General features: G+C 41.7%; 2 protein-coding genes across 2 annotated transcripts in view; one reads left to right on the forward strand and one right to left on the reverse strand.

Annotated features, from left to right (window-relative positions):
• LOC124124654 (neuropeptide-like protein 29) overlaps positions 1 to 20,857 on the reverse strand; it is a 234,840-nt gene that overhangs the window by 114,714 nt on the left and 99,269 nt on the right. The window lies entirely within an intron of this gene.
• Positions 1 to 20,857, forward strand: part of LOC124124648 (telomerase protein component 1-like) — a 63,808-nt gene that overhangs the window by 38,419 nt on the left and 4,532 nt on the right. Inside the window, exons 38-55 of the mRNA XM_048393232.1 lie at positions 969 to 1,074; positions 1,589 to 1,708; positions 2,892 to 2,990; positions 3,933 to 4,080; positions 4,525 to 4,631; positions 5,453 to 5,610; positions 6,906 to 7,005; positions 7,745 to 7,870; positions 9,433 to 9,540; positions 12,334 to 12,484; positions 12,998 to 13,143; positions 14,270 to 14,481; positions 14,866 to 14,935; positions 15,562 to 15,689; positions 17,225 to 17,380; positions 18,143 to 18,266; positions 19,245 to 19,451; positions 20,550 to 20,651. Of these exons, the coding sequence (XP_048249189.1) occupies positions 969 to 1,074; positions 1,589 to 1,708; positions 2,892 to 2,990; positions 3,933 to 4,080; positions 4,525 to 4,631; positions 5,453 to 5,610; positions 6,906 to 7,005; positions 7,745 to 7,870; positions 9,433 to 9,540; positions 12,334 to 12,484; positions 12,998 to 13,143; positions 14,270 to 14,481; positions 14,866 to 14,935; positions 15,562 to 15,689; positions 17,225 to 17,380; positions 18,143 to 18,266; positions 19,245 to 19,451; positions 20,550 to 20,651 (2,368 nt within the window). The remainder of the gene's footprint in view (positions 1 to 968; positions 1,075 to 1,588; positions 1,709 to 2,891; positions 2,991 to 3,932; positions 4,081 to 4,524; positions 4,632 to 5,452; positions 5,611 to 6,905; positions 7,006 to 7,744; positions 7,871 to 9,432; positions 9,541 to 12,333; positions 12,485 to 12,997; positions 13,144 to 14,269; positions 14,482 to 14,865; positions 14,936 to 15,561; positions 15,690 to 17,224; positions 17,381 to 18,142; positions 18,267 to 19,244; positions 19,452 to 20,549; positions 20,652 to 20,857) is intronic.

Here is a 20,857-nt window from a genome sequence, read left to right on the forward strand (position 1 = left end):
GAGTTCAAGTTTTAGTGAATACTTTTTCTGGCTGTAGACAACAAACATTCTACCTGCACCTGTAGAGTGTGGTGTTCGCACCGATCTGTTCACAGAGCACAGCTCAGATCCCGCTCACCCTGATCCATTTGAGGTTAAACCACAGACCTATGATTACTAATTGTATATCATTATCCCCCACCATGAAGTTGAAGGGGGGGATAAAGGAATGGGTGCTGTCCGTCCGACCTTCCGTCCGTCCGTCTGTCACTTTTCATGATGCCTTTGGAAAGTTTGGGATTTTTCACGAATTTATTTTTCAAGTTTCCATAGCAACGACTTTGACTTAGACTGAAAATGGCAGTTGTTCGTTTCCGGAGGGCTAATGTCTTGCATGCAACTGGACATGTCATTTTGGTGGGGGATATGAGTATTTCATGCTTGTTCACTTTTGAGTGAGTGAGTTGGGTTTAACGCCGCTTTTAACAGTATTCCAGTTATATCACGGCATGTCAGCTTAATGCGGGAGGAAAGCCCGAAGTGATCCAGGTCTCAGACGTTTACCACTTCGGTGAAACCCAGGAGCACTGGTATGGTGCTGACAAACCTAGAAACATAATCGGGGCGAACAGGGATTCGAACCCACAATCAAAGGTTTCTGGTGTGCCCAAGGGACGCAACTCTGCACAGCAAATCGGGGCGCCTTAGACGACTAGGCCACCCGTGTCCCCTTGTTCACTTTTGAACAAGCAATGAGAGTGGCCATGTGGTTAAAGTATTTGATTGTCATGCTGCAGGTCCTGGTTCAATTCCTTATGTTATCATTTCTGATTTTCCGGGCCGTTATATTATCAGAATATTGCTGAAAGTGGCATTAGACCATACTCTCTCACTCACTGCAGAATAAATGGCACAGAAAACACAAAGCACCTCCAATAATCTCTGGTGGCTCAATGAAGGCTGTACAACTTTGTAACTTATATCCGCAGCCCCGTCAACTGTGTAGACTTCCATCCCGAGGGTCAGCTGATCGTTGCTGGGGGCTGGGACTCCACTCTCAAGATCTTTGATGTCTTCCATAAAAAGAGGAAGGCTGTAAGTACTTGTGTAACCTGAGGTCCAAGGATTTATGCAGGTCTGCTCAGAGGTCGATATTCAGCCCCAAGTCTGCAGCAAATTTCAGTAAAATTTCTCAAATTGGAACAGACATTTGTCAATTCATGCTGATATATTTATAACTAATGTTATACAGTATACAATAACAGAATGCTTAGTTTCACACTATTACATTGATTGAATGCAAAGTTACAATTTAAAGTAAAAATACCTGTGATTGTAATATGTAGGAAAATATGAACTTTAATCTTCTGCCGGAAATCAGAGAATCAGACATTTGATTGAAAGACATTAAACCCATGTCTCTTTAAGCAAGTCTTTACTCAGTTCTAGCATGGTCTAAGTGCTTTAGAGCAGTCATAAACTGGAAAGTGTGCTATACAAATTCATGATGTTATTAAATTTTAATACACCTCAGTTCCCTTGTTCTCTAGGATCATGTGTGTTAAGATCCTGTGGGTTTCCAGTAGTTTACATCTGTGGAATGTTGCAGGTGCTGCGAGGTCATAGTTCATCAGTGCGGGACGTGGCCTACTCTCCCTCCGGCCGACACATTGCCTCAGCAGCCCTGGACGGTGGTGTCAAGATCTGGTCTGCGACAAATGGCTCACAAGTACGTTGAATATTTTGTGGACAGACTCACATATTGTTATTAAAAGATATTTTGATAACCTTGTGTAAATAAATTTGGACACATGGGTGCCGTTGTACAAAGTGATCTTAGTGCTAAGGTGGCCGTAACTCGCATACCTTAACATAGACTTACAACAGTCGTAACACTAAGGTTGTTTTGTACAATTGCACTATGGTCCTGTGTACAGCACACAGGTCACAAATCAGGGCCCACTTGCACAAAGTGATCTTAGCGCTAAGATGATCGTAACTCCCATACTTTAACATAGGCTTACAATAGTCTTAGCGCTAAGATCGCTTTGTGCAAGGGGGTCCAGGTGAAGATAAGCAATGTGGTTGATGAGAGTAGTTGGATGGATGACTCAGCTTGACTCCTGAGAGTTTCTTCGTCATCGTAAATGTTAGTCTTCTAGCGCCTCACGGGCAGCTTTGGTTGTACTCTGCCTATAGAGATGAGAAAGAAAGTCAAGTGGACACTGATCCAGTAACTGGGGTAACGATAATCTGTCACGGTTTAAGTACATTTGAGGCGTTATATATAGGAAAGCGTACAAATTCATAACATATATAGTATATGGAATGGGTGTTGTCCGTCCGTCGTCCATCATGTTTCGTTTCTGGAGCAGAACTCAAAAACCATGAGAGATATCTTAACCAAACTTGGCACATAGATAGGTCTAGTGGTGAACTGGTGCCTTTTGATAGTTTGGGATTTTTGAAAAAAGTATTTTTCAAGTTTCCATGGCAACAACTTTGACTTAGATTGAAAATGGCAGTATTGGCGGAGGATATGAGTATTTCATGCTTGTTCTTGGGGAATATAGCTTATGTACATTTACATGTACATATTCTGTCAGTTTTATTATCTGTCACATTTTTTTAGATAATTGAAACAATGCATTTTATGAAGAAACAGATTTATGTTCCAAATTTGACTGATTATATATGATTTTGGTCTGTGTTTTGATGACGTTTGTTACTGTATTGTTAACCTAAGAAAGTGAGGGTACCTCCTTCAAATTTACCTAAAGTATTTTGTGCTAACAGCTAGCTGTATGTGTTATTGAAATACTGAGGAGTTTGACAGCTGCCCATTAAGGGTATCTTGAAATGAGTTTGACGTTGATGCTGGTTCATGTAACATAATATTTGTTTTGTTTCAGGTCGGAAACATCTGTGGTCATTCCCTGCCTATCAACAAACTGACCTTCACCCCTACAGGGAAGGAACTGGTCACTGTCAGTGATGACCACAAGATTAAGGTCAGTTTTGAAATATTTGCAGTTTTCATCAACTTTATAGTTTGTGGCCTCAGTACATTCATTATAAGATTTTATGTCAGTTTGCCACACTTCATAGATTCCTGCTTCAGTTTATATATTTCCCTGTGGAGACCCAGGCTAGAATAGGTCCCAAACACTGGGACTTTGGTAATTGTGTGTCATTGTACCCTGATGGTGTTTGGCGGTGCTCATTATATCATCCACTGGTCTGTCTAGCCCAGACTCCATTATTTACAGGCAGCTCAGGGTTAGAAACTTATATTTCACTGGTCCACAAAAATTGTCTGCTACAGAGATGCCATCTTCTTTCTGGTAAAACAGGCCGCAATGAAATGTCCCTAGCTCTTCCTGAAATGTACTAGTCTTGGACTAACGGGCTTGTGTTAGTTTGAACCCTGCTTCTGTGTGGAGCTGAAATATGCTCACTGAGGTGGAAGAACCACAAACAACAGTTTCTTCTATCAACTGCTAGATGAATGGTCCCCAAATGGCCAGGTAATGGCAAGAGGCACTGTTGATCCCCATGTTATTCAGCTTGCACTGCTGTGTCCGGGATTTATCTACACCTGCTCAGAGACCAATAATCAGCCCCAAGTTAACAGCAGTGAAAATCACCAATTCGTGGTATTAAAGTTATAACTGATGTCATAGCCATAGCCATGCAGAGGTGGCTTCTAGTTCACTGATAACAGGACCAATAAACAGTAAGGGCTCTGGTGCTAGGCTTTACTTTAATGCATTGAGAGCAATGTTAAAAATCAATCTTAAAAAGCCTCTGAGTTTAAGAAATAAGAACTGTAAACAAATCCCACTTTTTAACAATTTTCCCCAATTTGCCTGCCAGGGGCACTTTGTAGATAAATCTGTGTATGTATATGTTTGGTACGTGATATGAATATCTTGACCTCCTTTGACCTCCAGGTATGGTCTGGGCATCTGGGAGTTCCACTACACTGCCTGGGGTCAGAGAAGAACGGACCGGTCACTTCTGTAGCACTCTCTCCTGGAGGAGATCTGGTTGCCGCGGGATACCATGAGGGCCATGTTCGCGTCTTTGATGTCAACACAGGTGGGGATCTGTTTACTTCCGTTGATTAGGTTAACTGAAGACAGCAATCAAGGGAAGTGATGGACGAGGGGGTCGATGATGTAACATAAATATTATCAAAAATATAGTGTGATCGATGCTGTGAGAGAAAGTTGTGGTTTCCATGCTTTGCAGACTATTGTGATGTCATCTGCCACTGACGCTGGTTTGCTGTATTTGTGCACACAAGACACTGCTTACTACTGATTACAAACTGAAAAAGTTGGAAGAACGTTATTGTATGATAAATAGAATGTTACCCTCATGTCTTTTTATATTAAATGTATCAACACATGAGACTAAGTGTCATCAAGCATCTGAGTTTTCAACTTTTAGCGACATATACATGATATCAAAGGACACTCGGGTGAGGTTCTCGACGTCTCACAAACAATGAAAACCTGACCCTCGTTGTTTACGCTGTAGGCATGCAGCTGGCAGAGGTGAAGCATCACAGTGCAGCCGTGAGAGCTCTAGCCTACAGTCGGGACGGACGCTACGTCTTCACAGGCGCTGACGACAACATGGTGCTGGTGAGTAGGAGGCAGGAATTGACCTCGGTCCATCTCATTCCATCGTGTTCAGAAATACAAGGTATGAATATGGGGGCCCATGCTGGAGACAATATCACGCTTCATTTGGTTTCAAAGAATGTACTAATGCCCTACCACTGCTCATGTTCAGAAGCCTTAAGTCTGTCATCGATGGGGATTTCAATGTTACATGGAAGAAAATCAACCACTGACACCCGGAACTTTCAATGTATTTCTCAACCGAATAGATTCGAATACTTCATTCTCAATGTGTATGCCTAAAGGATGCAGTACTTTGCATCCTTTAAAATGTAACAATTGATCAATCTATCGATGTAGTGCAGTTGTACAGGATCAGGCCCCAATTGCAGTAAGACAATTAGGAGATAAACATACTGTGTTTTCAATGTAGAGCTAGGTTACCTGTAGATTTAACTGTGCTAAATTGAATTTGGAACCAAACGCGCAGTCTTTTGTACATTGTATACTTTTATCAATCGGAAGGGGTGCTGACTGGGATTGTTCACTAGCCAATATATTAGCAAATATCGCCGTGGGCGCTTATTAGAGCAGGGCGCTTATTACGTCGAATACGGTAATTATTTAAATATGCCTACCGACAATGACTGAAAATAGTACTATTCTATGAATATTAGCTTCCGTGGTGATGCGGCCGTGAACCAGCTGTTTCAATCAGAGGGGGTTTATTGTGATTTAATAGCCTCTGATTGACCAATCAGAATCGAGTAGATTCCAAATTCATGGTCACCAGTTTGATAGTCGATGGTATGATATATGGTTGTAACATTGTCTGTGTGTAGATGTTGGACGGAACCACGGCCACCAAGGTAGCATCTCTGGAGGGACACACCATGCCAGTGCTGTGTGTGACGGTCACCGCCAAGTACGTGGCCAGCTGTGGGGAGGACTACACCTGCCTCATCTTCGGCTCGCCCCGGGAGTGTAAGAAGGCACTCAGGTAAGGAGGTTCACCAACTCCAAGTTGGAAGTCCTGGTATAGAAACCACATCATTGGTCAGACAGACATACGGGAAGGGGCATTGGCCAACTTATTAAATTATTAGGTCATTATGACCTACCATTTGTGAGTCACGCCGTGAAGATCAGGGTTAGAATTAGTCTTCAGCAACCCATGCTCTACGTAAGGGGAGACTAACGGGATCACGTGGTCAGACTCGCTGACTTGGTTGATGCATGTCATCATATTTCAATTGCATAGATCGATGCTCATGATGTCAATCACTGGATTGTCTAGTCCAGAGTCAAATATTTACAAACCACTGTCATATAGCTGGAATATTGCTGAGTGCAGTGTAAACAACAAACAAACCAAACAAATTTGTGAGTCACACATGAACTGTAGAACCCTTTGGATTTTTATTGACCTACCTTGGTTAAACATCATGGTCCTATTCAAGGTATTTTAGATGGACTTGTGAAACTTTGTGAAAATCTGCCTCAGGTGCAGGGTTGGATGTTTTTGGTGTATATTTTAGGGGAGGGGGTGGATTATTTTAAGGGTCAGGGCTTTAAGGGTCTTCGCAGGTGGTCCTGCACAAAGGTCTATATGAGTGTTTTACCATTACAAGAGACCTGTGAAGACCCGGGTTAGAATGGGTCTCCTGCAACCCATGTTTGCTGTAAGAGGCGACTGTGCTTGTCATAAGAGATGACTAACAGGATTCGGTGGGCAGGCAAGCTGACTTGGGTAGATGCTCATGATATCAATCACTGGATTGACTGGCCCAGACTCGATTATTTACATACTGCTGTCATAAAGCTGGAATAAGTGTGATGTTTATGAACAAACAAGCAAACAAAAACAACAACAAACAAACTATGGAAAGAGAGAGCATCTGATGGGTCTGCTCATGTTTTTGCTGAGGGCCACCAAAAATGGTTTCGCACTTGGTGGGGAATTGAACCCGGTGCTTCTGTGTGACAAGCAAATAATTTTACTACCTGACGCGATTAACCCTTTGCTTTAATGATCATCATGAGAATATCAGCCGAGGCATGTCAGGAGCTATACACTGAAGACACATATGCACACAGACTAAATGCGAGGCATGTCACGAGCTATACACTGAAGACACATATGCACACTGACTAAATGTGAGGCATGTCAGGAGCTATACACTGAAGACACACATGCACACAGACTAAATGCGAGGCATGTCAGGGGCTATACACTGAAGACACATATGCACACAGACTAAATGAGGTAATGGTGGATTGGTTGTGTGTTTCCAGACCCTCCCCGATGGCGACCTTGAAGGGTCACACTGCCCCAGTGACCAGCTGCTCCTTCAACTCGAACCACACCAAGCTGGCCACAGCCAGTCGAGATGCTGTGAGTAACACATTATAGCCCTGGCTACCTTGTTTCATCATCCAAAACGGACTTCTGCAGGAGATACCACTGTGAGATCAAGCAATATCTCCCCGGAGAGAGATTAATGGAGTTGGAGGTGGGGGTGGGTTGGATGGGGGAAGGCGACATGAAAAAAGACACAGCGAAGGACTGGTCATTTATGTTTGTGTCTGTGTTTGTCAAGAAATAATGTTACTTGTATTAGAGAGGAGGGGGTGCATGAACTAAAAAAACAAACAAACATAAAATTGGGGGTTGGGGGGGTCTTCAAACTATGATACAGGCCTTAGACCAATCCCACTGCCTGCCTCTCCACTGCCATTTTTATCTAACATAGGGCGGTCGGGTAGCCTAGTGGTTAAAGCGTTCGCTCGTCACGTCGAAGACCTGGGTTCGATTCCCGACATGGGTACAATGTGTGAAGCCCATTTCTGGTGTCCCCCGCCGTGATATTGCTGGAATATTGCTAAAAGCGGCGTAAAACCATACTCACTCACTATCTAACATAATAACATTGCGCTAATCTCCATGCACTGTGGCGTGTTCTAAGCACACACTGGACAGTTTCTAGAGATAGGCTTGACAGAAGAGATAAATCTTGAGAAGTGCTTTAAACAGGATAGGTTTGAGCTCAAATGGTAGCTGGTTCCATGGAACTGCTTATGAGAAGGACTTTCCCCATAACATGTTGACTCACAAAGTAAATTTCTTCTTTCAGTCTGTGATGATCTGGGACATGTTCCAAGTCCTACTGGACCCTGATGCGGTGGCGGAGAGGACGCTTCACGCCTGCCACAACGACTGGATCAACTCCTGCAGGTGGTCCAACATCGGCGACTACCTGGTATGACAGTCACTAGATGAACAGTTTGTGTTTTCTGATTTTGACCACATTTTGAGACGTTTCCAGTTGGCACCGTACTGGCTCATTGCTCACCACTCAGTATCTTGCAGATTACGGAAGGCAATGAGGGTGCCAAATGGCACTGGAATCACTTGGAAATGTCCGTAGACTAAAGTCAAGAGCCACCATTCCTACCCATAACCTACCCATTCCCCCTTTACCTCATTTGCATTACCTGATCCTTGAAGATCCAGGTAGAGGATATAGGTCTTCAGCAACCCATGCTTGTTGTAAGAGGCGACTGACGGGATCAGGTGGTCATGCTCGCTGACTTTGTTGTTGCGTGTCATCATATTCCAATCACGTAGATCGATGCTCATGTTGGCAGTCACTAGATTGTCTGGTCCAGACTTGTTTATTTACCACCGGCTGTCACATAGCCGGAATAAACAAACAAACAAACATTTGCATATCCATTTAGCTTTACTAGGTACATTTGCACTTACTTTCAATGGAGAATTCAAATCCTGGAAATATTATTGAAACTGATGGTGATTTCTTGTAAAAACAAGAAATGGTGAATCCTTTTCACATGATATTAAGACAGGAAGTCAAACTAAGTCATTTCCCACATGTTGGAGTAGTGCAGGCAAACTTGCAGCACCTCAGCCCAGATTGACAAGTGTCCGCTTAGCACAAGTTCTTTTCCAGAAACACAGTCCGGAACACAGTACATGTAGTGAGAAATAACTCGAGTGCAGTTGCTCTTCGCTTCTTACAGTTGTAGAGAGATTCTGTTACTTGTATTTCATAATCTGACATGTCAATATGGTTCGGCAAGTTAGCAGCTTGTCACTTCTCCACATTGGCCATGTATGCTTTACTTGGATTACGGGTCAGAATACGTCTCAGTCAACCTGTGCATATTGTTTGAGGCAACTAAATGATTGGCGGTATAGTCTTCATGGATTCCAGGTTAGAATACGTCTCAGTCAACCTGTGCATATTGTTTGAGGCAACTAAATGATTGGCGGTATAGTCTTCATGGATTCCAGGTTAGAATACGTCTCAGTCAACCTGTGCATATTGTTTGAGGCAACTAAATGATTGGCGGTATAGTCTTCATGGATTCCGGGTTAGAATACGTCTCAGTCAACCTGTGCATATTGTTTGAGGCAACTAAATGATTGGCGGTATAGTCTTCATGGATTCCGGGTTAGAATACGTCTCAGTCAACCTGTGCATATTGTTTGAGGCAACTAAATGATTGGCGGTATAGTCTTCATGGATTCCGGGTTAGAATACGTCTCAGCCAACCTGTGCATATTGTTTGAGGCAACTAAATGATTGGGTATTTAGGCTCAGAGACTTCGTTGATTACTTGTCATTGATCAAGGATTATTGGTCAGATATCAATCACTGGTTTATCTGATTATTTTGAGGCTCCTGTTCTGTTGCTGGAATATTGCTGAGTCGGGGGCATTAAACAACAAGCAAACATGGACCCCTAGTTAGCACTTCATCATATGTGGCCACTTTCTGATGACTCCCTCATTCCCCAGGTGACAGGCTCCAATGATTTCAACCTGAAGGTTTGGGACGTCAAGACCGGAGCAGAGAAGAACAAACTGACCGGTCACATGTCTGCGGTCAACTCCGTGGCATTCCAGGTAAAAGGCTGGGCTGTTTTTCCACCTGGAAAAGTATTTAAGCATTTAAAATTTAACTGCACTTGCTAAATGCTACAGAATTTATTCCAACATTATGTGGGGGACACAGGTGACTGAGTCATCTGAGGCACCACAACTTGCTGTGTTAAGTTGTGTACCTTAGACATGCTTGAAGCCTATGGTCATGGGTTGAATCCCAGATTCACCAAAGTGTTAAACATATTCACTTCACATTGGGTGTATCATGTTTTTCAGTATGGGTGTATCATGTTTTTCAGTGTGGATGTATCATGTTTTTCAGTGTGGATGTATCATGTTTTTCAGTGTGGGTGTATCATGTTTTTCATTGTGGGTGTATCATGTTTTTCATTATGGGTGTACCATGTCTTACAGTATGGGTGTGTCATGTTTTTCAGTATGAGTATCATGTATTTCAGTATGGGTGTACCATGTTTTTCAGTGAGGGTGTATTATGGTTTTCAGTATGGGTGTACCATGTTTTTCAGTATGGGTGTACCATGTTTTTCAGTGAGGGGGTATCATGTTTTTCAGTATGGGTGTACCATGTTTTTCAGTATGGGTGTGTCATGTATTTCAGTATGGGTGTATCATGTATTTCATTATGGGTGTACCATGTCTTTCAGTATGGGTGTGTCATGTTTTTCAGTATGAGTATCATGTATTTCAGTATGGGTGTACCATGTCTTTCAGTATGGGTGTACCATGTTTTTCAGTGAGGGTGTATTATGGTTTTCAGTGTGGATGTATCAGTTTTTCAGTATGGGTATCATGTATTTCAGTATGGGTGTGTCGTGTTTTCAGTATGGGTGTGTCATGTATTTCAGTGAGGGTGTATTATGTTTTTCAGTGTGGATGTATCATGTATTTCAGTATGGGTGTACCATGTTTTTCAGTGAGAGTGTCTCATGTTTTTCAGTGTGGGTGTTTCATGTTTTTCAGTATGGGTGTATCGTGTTTTTCAGTGAGGGTGTATTATGTTTTTCAGTGAGGGTGTCTCATGTTTTTCAGTGTGGGTGTTTCATGTTTTTCAGTATGGGTGTATCATGTTTTTCAGTGATGGTGTCTCATGTTTTTCAGTGTGGATGTGTCATGTTTTTCAGTATGGGTATCATGTATTTCAGTATGGGTGTGTCGTGTTTTCAGTATGGGTGTGTCATGTATTTCAGTGAGGGTGTATTATGTTTTTCAGTGTGGATGTATCATGTATTTCAGTATGGGTGTACCATGTTTTTCAGTGAGAGTGTCTCATGTTTTTCAGTGTGGGTGTTTCATGTTTTTCAGTATGGGTGTATCGTGTTTTTCAGTGAGGGTGTATTATGTTTTTCAGTGAGGGTGTCTCATGTTTTTCAGTGTGGGTGTTTCATGTTTTTCAGTATGGGTGTATCGTGTTTTTCAGTGAGGGTGTATTATGTTTTTCAGTATGGATGTATTCTGTTTTTCAGTATAGGTGTACCATGTTTTTCAGTGAGGGTGTATCATGTTTTTCAGTATGGGTGTATCATGTATTTCAGTGAGGGTGTATTATGTTTTTCAGTATAGGTGTATCATGTTTTTCAGTGAGGGTGTATTATGTTTTTCAGTATGGGTGTATCATGTGTTTCAGTGAGGGTGTATTATGTTTTTCAGTGTGGATGTATCATGTTTTTCAGTATCGGTGTACCATGTTTTTCAGTGTGGGTGTATCATGTTTTTCAGTATGGGTGTATCATGTATTTCATTATGGGTGTGTCATGTTTTTCAGTGTGGATGTGTCATGTATTTCAGTGTGGATGTGTCATGTATTTCAGTATCGGTGTATCATGTTTTTCAGTATGGGTGTACCGTGTTTTTCAGTATGGGTGTGTCATGTATTTCAGTATGGGTGTGTCATGTTTTTCAGTGTGGGTGTGTCATGTATTTCATTATGGGTGTGTCATGTTTTTCAGTGTGGATGTGTCATGTATTTCAGTGTGGATGTGTCAAGTATTTCAGTATCGGTGTATCATGTTTTTCAGTATGGGTGTACCGTGTTTTTCAGTATGGGTGTGTCATGTATTTCAGTATGGATGTGTCATGTATTTCATTATGGGTGTGTCATGTTTTTCAGTGTGGATGTGTCATGTATTTCAGTGTGGATGTGTCATGTATTTCATTATGGGTGTACCATGTTTTTCAGTATGGGTGTATCATGTTTTTCAGTATGGGTGTACCGTGTTTTTCAGTATGGGTGTGTCATGTATTTCAGTATGGGTGTGTCATGTATTTCAGTGTGGATGTGTCATGTATTTCATTATGGGTGTGTCATGTTTTTCAGTGTGGATGTGTCATGTATTTCAGTGTGGATGTGTCATGTATTTCAGTGTGGATGTGTCATGTATTTCAGTGTGGATGTGTCATGTATTTCAGTATCGGTGTATCATGTTTTTCAGTATGGGTGTACCGTGTTTTTCAGTATGGGTGTGTCATGTATTTCAGTATGGGTGTGTCATGTATTTCAGTGTGGATGTGTCATGTATTTCATTATGGGTGTGTCATGTTTTTCAGTGTGGATGTGTCATGTATTTCAGTATGGGTGTACCATGTTTTCAGTTTGGGTGTGTCATGTATTTCAGTATGGGTGTACCATGTTTTCAGTTTGGGTGTGTCATGTATTTCAGTATCGGTGTATCATGTATTTCAGTATGGGTGTACCATGTTTTCAGTTTGGGTGTGTCATGTATTTCAGTATGGGTGTACCATGTTTTCAGTTTGGGTGTATCATGTATTTCAGTATCGGTGTATCATGTATTTCAGTATGGGTGTATCGTGTCAGCGTCCAGTGATGGTCATGTAAAGGTGTGGTCACACAAGGGCACTGAGATCACCACCCTGCTCGGACACACACAGAGGGTCAACAGCTGTGACATTGTGGTCAAGGTCAAACAAGGGGCAGATGTGGAGGACAGTAAGTATTTTACACTGACCTGAGCCACATCAAATGTTGGATGTTAATGGGTGTTTGTTTTCATGAATGTCCATTTCAGGGGTTTATCTTGACCTGCTCAGAGGCAGGTATTCCATCCCAAGCCTGTAGCAAATGTCAGTAAAAAATTCCAAATTTCCTAATTCATATTAGGTTGTATAATATTAATCAATGTTATAGCTTTGTAGGGGTGACTTTTATTTTACTGACCAATTTGAACAAACAAATGAATTTTTTTCCCAATTTGCCTGCCAGAGGCACTTAGTGTGGAATCCTGGAAAAATCCCTGCCAGTCACTTTATTAGAGTGAATATACAAGATATATCATGATTTCTTGTAAATAAATTTAGTTTAGGTCATCCAATCCTGTTGTGATACCATAAGAAAAGGACCACTCTGTTTGGGTCAAAGGTCACACTGCCTGGGGACATATGTTACTATGTGAGCTTGAAAGCGGTCGGCTCTAGTACTGTGACCTTTCCATGCATCTTTTAGCAACTGAGGAGGAGACAATGGACTGGGCAGCTCCCGAGATTGATACACCTGACAAGAAGTCTGGACGTTCGGACATCAAGATGCAGGATGTGATCGTGGCCACGTGTGCAGACGATGGTCTTCTGAGACTCTGGAAACCCCTGCAGGTCAGTACAGGACCAGCATAGTCGTCCTTGAAGTGATGACAGGTTCTACTCCAGACTTCTTGGTGAATGAGTTGGGTTGAATGCGTCTTTGAACAATATTTTAGTAACATCGTGGCATATCACCTTAATATTGGATGAAACCTAACATATTTTTGGTATCAACTTCTTGAGACATATTTGTGACAAGCTAACTGAAGTTCCAGTGATGTCATTGTATGTCATGTTCTTCAGCTTCTGGGGCGGTCGGGTAGCCTAATGGTTTAAACGTTTGCTCGTCATGCCTAAGACCCGGGTTTGATTCCCGACATGGGTACAATGTGTGAAGCCCATTTCTGGTGTCCCCCGCTGTGATATTGCTGGAATATTGCTAAAAGCGGCGTAAAACCATACACACACATTCACTCACTCTTCAGCTTCTTCATGCCCAAAGACATGGCAGCAGCATCATCATTCACTGTCAGTGTGAGAAACCAGTGCCACCACTTTCAGGGATATCATTAATCAGTGGATGATGTCAAATGCTTCCATGAAATGTGATCCCTTCTTTCAGAGGATGTATATAAAAATTAACATTTAAATCTTCGAATTTTAATGCAGTTCATCATTAATGTATATCATGTTCATGTCATTTTTTTAAAAGACATATCGACAGGTGTGATCCAATAACTTATAACAAGTAAATATACTCAAAAAAGACTTATTCTCTAATTATTAGTTAGAGGGTTTTAGGTTTGCAATCCTATCAAAATATGTGTTCCACCGATCAGACTGTGGTGCACACTCTAATTTCTTTATGTCCTGAATAAAATACGTGAGGGTCATGAATATTTTGGGTGATATGTTTTGTCATGAAGACTGGGCACACAATTTCATAAAGATATCCCAAAAAATATTCATGATGCCTGACTTTGTTCAGTCATATACCGGGGGTATATTTTTTTAAGAAATTATTTTGACACAAGTCCAGGTTTAAAGCCTGATTGTCCATTGTGTATGGTCTATAGCAAGCAAATCATTTCATTCTCTGCTTCAGATATATTTCAATTTGCAAATGGCAGCAATAAATTCTTTATGATACACAAACAATCAATTAGCTCTCTGATAATTACAAACATGTTTCTTCCAGGCAAATGAGTTGGCATCTCTGACTGGGCACTCGGATCGAGTGTTGTCAGTAGCATCGGACAAGTCTGGCAATGTATGCAGCTGTTCATTGGACAAGTCAGTGAGACTCTGGACCCCACAGCTCAGTGAGGAACACGTCATCGGTCGCCATGATGCTGAGGTCACCTTCTGTGTTGCCTCTCCAGATAGCTCTACAGTTCTCACAGGAAGCCGGTATGTGGTGATTTAAGATTCTAAGTTTGCAAATGGCATCTGTTATGTTGAAAAAAAGACAGAAAACAATGACAAATTTTGAAAATTGGGTGCAGGCCGTTGATGTGTGATTGCCACATGGGTGCCAAGACATTTTGGTAAACTTACAACAAGAGAATGTAAGCTTTTATGTTTGAAATGCCTTGGAATCTGTCTAAACAGAACGAATCTGGGATTACTTCAGTAGAGCATTTATGATGCATTCATAGTTTAAATAAAGTGAACTTGTTCTGTTTCCCACAAATTTTATCTAAGTTGTGTTTATTGAAGATTTCATGCAGAATTTGGTATGGCTTTGATACATTCCCTGTATATTTGTTGGACCATTATTATTTTCTACTCTAGAAATGGTATCGTGAAGATATGGACCTTGGATCCTGTCACCAACGAGAGAGCATGCTCTTACAGCTTCAAGGTAGGACGCCATTTTTATTTTTGTTAGTAGGAAGCAGGAGTTATCTGCCCTTAGTATGATCTTGGGGCATGGAACTAAATACTGAATTTAGGAGTTACGGGTTTTCAGATTTGTGGGATCCCCTGAATTTTCATATGGAACTGACGTCAATAAACCTGCAAATCTGAGAACAAATTTTGTTTATCGACATTGTAAAATACAATAATTAGTAATCATTTTCCGGAACCACTCTGTCTGTATGGGTACTCTCACAGTTGTGAGATGGACTTGATGTCATGCTGGAATGCTTTAATGTATTAATGTAATAAATATTGATCTGGCTTAATATTTAATTAATGTGTTACCCATTTTGACAACCAAAATGGCACGTTTTTACAAATTGGGATTGCGAACTAAAAGATAAATCATTCATGCGCAATGAATAGCCCAGGAGATTTCCGAGCTTCGAATCCAATTAAATCACATTTTCTCAACCAATCACACTGCAGCACGGAATAAAATTATATGTCCAGTACCATTTAATGTTGCCATCTGTAGTACAATACATGCTGTGTATTCACAATACTTTTAGAAACAGTAAGTCAAAATGTTTTGTCAAGTTCATACAATGACATCCATTTTTGCAGGCTCATGAAAAATCGGTGAATGCTGCCTGTTTTGTGAACCGACACAGCAACAAGTTTGCCACGGGTTCTGATGATGCAACAATCATCATATGGGACATCATAAAGAAAAGAGAGTCCTTCCTTGTCAAGTGAGCTGTGCTTATCATCAGACTAATGGGCCCATGCCCTTATTTTCTGGTCCCATATTCCATCATGAAATTCTCCCCCGTGGCAATTCCATGTCAGGATAGGCCTCTAGCAACCTTTACTGGTTGCAAGAGACAACAAAGTGGATCGGCTGGTCACGCTCGTTGAGTTGCTTGATGACGATGGCATGAATTGTTGCTCACACTATCAATCACTGGATTGTTTGGTCCAAACGTGATTATTTACACGTTGAATACAGATTGAATATTGCTGAGTGCAGCATTGAAGGAAATGCACACACACAGATCTGAGGACATCCCATTAGGGGTCACATCAGAACGACCTTTCATCTGATGAATCAGAGCATCGCTTACCAGATTATGAAAGTGACAGTCAGAATGTGATTTCTAATCATGCAACCTTGAAAACTTTAACTCCAAATGATAGTTACGGGTTTAACGAATGAATCCATACAATCTAGACCATTCCAGAATGTTCTTTTGTTCAGGTTTCAAATTTGTAATGGAGAATTTGTCAAAATATGTTTCGAAGCGTAGTCGCCAATTTGAAATTAGTGCTGTAACATGAGAAAGCTTCCTTCTGATTGGTCATTCCATTGGTCGGTCAAAGTTTGTGCAAGGTCGGTCTGATGTGGCGAGTAATTGGATGTTCTCAGATCTTTGTTTAGCTGTAGCGAGAACTAAGATCTGATTTTAATGAGATTGATTCTGAAAGTGGCGTCAGGCAACAATTGTGACTGGTCCCCACCATGTTACAAAGAGTGCATTAACTTGATGAAGAACCACCTGAGGGTTACAATGTGTGACCTGGCTGCTTGTATGTCATCATACCCACATCATCAGGATCACTCTCCACGCATTCTGTGGTGTGTCAAGAATTAATTACTTCAGGCATTTCTTATTAAGCGGGGGCGGTCAGGTATCCTAGTGGATAAAGCGTTCGCTCGTCACACCGAAGACCTGGGTTCGATTCCCAACATGGGTACAATGTATGAAGCCCATTTCTGGTTTCCCCCGCCGTGATATTGCCGAAATATTGCTAAAAGTGGCATATACCAGACTCACTCCCTCTTATGAAGCGGCAAATGTCTGACTGGTACACACAAAACATTTCATATGAACCTGCCTGTACTTTTTTGGACAGAAAATATTGTGTTGTATTCACAAGTTATATTTGAAAATGGACACATATAATTTTAACTGCAAGTCATATAGGAGGTAAAAAAGGATTTCTGTTTTAATTAAAACCAATTCAAGTTGAGTCTATTTTACTGTCCACGTTTAATTTACAGTCAGCCACAAAGTTTTTGTTTCAAACAAGGAAAATGCCATTCATAGCAAGCCAAAGGTTTCACCAATATTATATTTTGTATTTGTTGGTAGGGTTGTCACCCTAGCAGTAAAGCAACTTAGATAAGAATATGTTCAAGTGCATCTGTGGGTTTTTTTCACGTGAGACTTCCATCTATCACTTACCCGTGAGACTTCCGTCTATCACTTACCCCCTGTCATTGCAGGAAAGGAAAGGTGTTCAGTGTCATGACTCCCATCACAGCCCTGGCCTGGAATGACAAGTACCCGTCCAAGTCCGGACTCACCTTTTTCTCCGCAGAATGGGACGGCACCATCAACGTATGGAACACGGACTATGGCACGCCTGTCAATACTATAAGGTGAAGTAACAACTTTTCCTGTGGAGAATGCTCTTGGTGGTTGAATAGAACATATGTATCCTAAGTTCTGATTAAAATATACCTGTGAAGAACGTTTTAAAATACCAGGCCCCTTCAAAATCTGAAATGGTTCGTCCCTACATGGAGCAAATCTGGGATTTCAGGCACCAAACCCTTGTTGCTAAGAGAGCACCAACTCAGCATTGGACCCGTGGAGATCCAGAGTAGAATAGGTCTTCAGCAACCAATGCTTGCCGAAAAAGGCTACTTTACTTGTCGTAAGAGGCGACTAACGGGATTGAGTGGTCAGACTCAGCTTAGAATAGGTCTTCAGCAACCCATGCTTGCCGAAAAAGGCTACTATACTTGTCGTAAGAGGCGACTACGGGATTGAGTGGTCAGACTCGCTATCTTAGTTTATGCATGTCATTGTATCCAAAATGCGTAGATCGATGCTTATGATGTCATTAACTCGATTATTTACATACAGACGCCATATTGCTGGAAGAGTGCTGAGTTAGGTGTTAAACAACAAGCAAACATTTGTGATTAAATTGTATGTCTTTTTACTTAATAAAACCTCTCTATGTGAAATAGATTAAAACACTAGTTTATTGGTAAAGATTCGATGCAACTACATCGTGGGACCAGGTGTAGGCCATTGTTTTGGTACTGGAACATGCTTAGTGAGTTTGGACAGTATCCTGTCCAGCAGGCCCCTCCACCAGCCTACTTTGTCTAACGATTGCATGTTTCTTCCAGGAACCCGACAAATGCTGGCTTCTACAACAGCTGGTCTACCAGGCTGACCTTTTCTGACCAGGAGCTTCTGACAGCAGGCACTGACAGCAAGGTTGTCATCATGGACGTCGCGCCAGTACTGCAGGTGAGTTTTCGGCTTCGGGGTTCTGTTCCACAAGAGGGGGATGCTTGTGTAGCCTAGTGGTTAAAGTGTTCGCTCTTCATGCTGAAGGCCCAGGTTTGATTCCCATCATGGGTACTATGAGTGAAGCCCATTTCTGGTGTCCCTGCCGCGATATTGCTGGAATATTGCTAAAAGTGGTGTAAAACTATATTCACTCACTCCACAAAGGGGTGTTGGTACTGTTGGAATTCTGTGTTAAGGTATGGGAGTTACAAGTCATTGCGTGCGAGGATCACTTTCAGGAATTTGAACCGGGGTAGTGCAAAGGTTGAGGTAGAAGGAGAATCGGTTCCTACAACGATTTGGACAATGCCATGCATACAATACAAAATATAAAGGGACCTCTCATATTATCAACCCTCCTTTCTTTTTTGTCCTCTTCCAAACTGCTTTTTTCCAAAGATCCTCTGAGGCACTTAGAATGTTTTTCTCTTGATCCTCGAGCCGTAAGCGTCTCCATGGTCTTGTGGATGGAGAGTGAGGTCGGAGTGGAAGGTTGGTGGTTCCATCCCCAGCTGTGTCATGCCAAAAGATGTTAAAAGATGATATTTGTTGTTACCTTGCGTGGCTCTCGGCATTAAGGGAATACAATTACCAGTAAACTTAATGCCAGTATACAGTGTCTGAGAGGGGTAGTCACCCGTGGTATGGTATCTCAGTGGACTGCCACTATAACAAGCATAAGTCCTGACTTGTACAAGAATAGACACGCATACGTGCACACACACATGCACACGCACATGCACACGTATACATGAATTATTTATGTTCATGCAACTTTTTTTTTGTTAAGTGCCCCCACCCCAATTTTTCAAAAAGTTGTAGCAACATTTGCTTTAACCTTGGCAGAATTGTGTAAATTACACAGGTATGTCCAAAGTTTAACTTGCAGGTGTTTTTCATCACCATGGAAACTGTGACTCTTCTCTTTGTTCACAGGTCAAGTACAATAGTCCAGTGGTGACCAAAATGATGATGTTTGTGGACAGCTCTGAACTGGACAAACATGTCCCTCCTCACAAACGTACCAAGACATGGGTGTTGGATGTCATGCAAAGGGGGACAACTGTGTACTGTGTTGACTCCAAGGGGCAGATAACTGTGGCAAACAGAAACCAAGCACCTGACACCTGGAAAACAGTGAAGGTATTGAAGACATTATAGTTTTCAGCAAAATTATGAAAAAAGGGTTTTGGAGATATTTTGGTGGGTGGGGGGGGGGGGAGCTGATTCTAAGATTTGCCTGCAATGGGGGGCAGAGAATGCTTGAAGGCGCAATGCTGAGTTTGTTTGTTTGTTTGTTTGTTTGTTTGTTTTACGACGCACTCAGCAATATTCCAGGTATATGACGGCAGCCTGTAAATAATCGAGTCTGGACCAGACAATCTAGTGATTGATATCATGAGCATCGATCCATGCAATTGGGATCGATGACATGCATCAACCAAGTCAGCGAGTCTGACCACCCGATCCTGTTAGTCGCCTCTTACGACAAACGTAGTCGCCTTTTATGGCAAGCATGGGTTGCTGAAGACCTATTCTACCCTAAATTTTCATGGGTCCAATGCTGAGTTGGTGCTCTCTTAGCAACAAGGGTTTGCTGCCTGAAATCCCAGATTTGCTCCATATAGGGACGAACCTTTTCAGATTTTGAAGGGGTCCTGATATTTATTTATTCTTAAAATGTTGGTTCCAAATTATATCAGAAAAAAACCATTTGGATTCAGGTTTCAGTGAAAGAAAAACTTGCAGGGCATGCTGGAAGTCCTGAAAAAAAAATTGGTTTTGAAAAACGAAATATTTCCAAGTCTCCTTTCAGAGAAAAACAATTTTGGAAGTAGTGACTGAAATACTGTTCAGGTTTGACATAACTCAGTCAAACTTGTGAAACCTGTAAGCAATTGAACATTAAATGTGACTTCCTTTCTTATTTAGGGACTGGTGGCTGGTGAGATTGGTCCCCCCCCCCCATTTTATGTAAAAAATATGTCAAATCCCGGCCTCCCTCCCCAAAACCAAACAATTTCAAGTTACATTTTTTCATGATCCTCCATACTCCCCATAATAAATTACCAGTCCCTAAATAAGAAAGGAAGTAGAAGGGAGGATATTGAAGTTTCTTGTATTTTCACAAACTTGTGTTTACCAGTGTTTGCAATGAACAGACATTTGATTAGTTTACATGATAGATACTGATCACAGACTTACAAGGAAGCTGGACTGATGGTAGGGTGTTTGTTCCAGATTCATGCGGAGGCCATCACCAGCATCATGTCGGTGGCTGGGTGTATCTTCACAGCCTCCGCAGACCAAACAGTCAAGGTGTGGACGGAAGGCCTGACTCAGGTAAGGAGCTGCCTGTTCTCACACTCATGGACCTGGTCGCACTTGCATAAAGTGATCTTAGCGCTAAGACTATCACAAGCCTATGTTAAAGTATGGGAGTTATGATCATCTTAGCGCTAAGATCCCTTTGTGCAAGTGGGCTCTAGTTTGTCTTTTCCATATTAACCTGAGTGAATTATATGAAATATGTTTCAAAATGACCTTTT

This window comes from Haliotis rufescens, unplaced genomic scaffold (assembly GCF_023055435.1).
Source record: "Haliotis rufescens isolate VD_foot unplaced genomic scaffold, xgHalRufe1.0.p SCAF_12, whole genome shotgun sequence".
Lineage (NCBI taxonomy): Eukaryota > Metazoa > Mollusca > Gastropoda > Lepetellida > Haliotidae > Haliotis > Haliotis rufescens.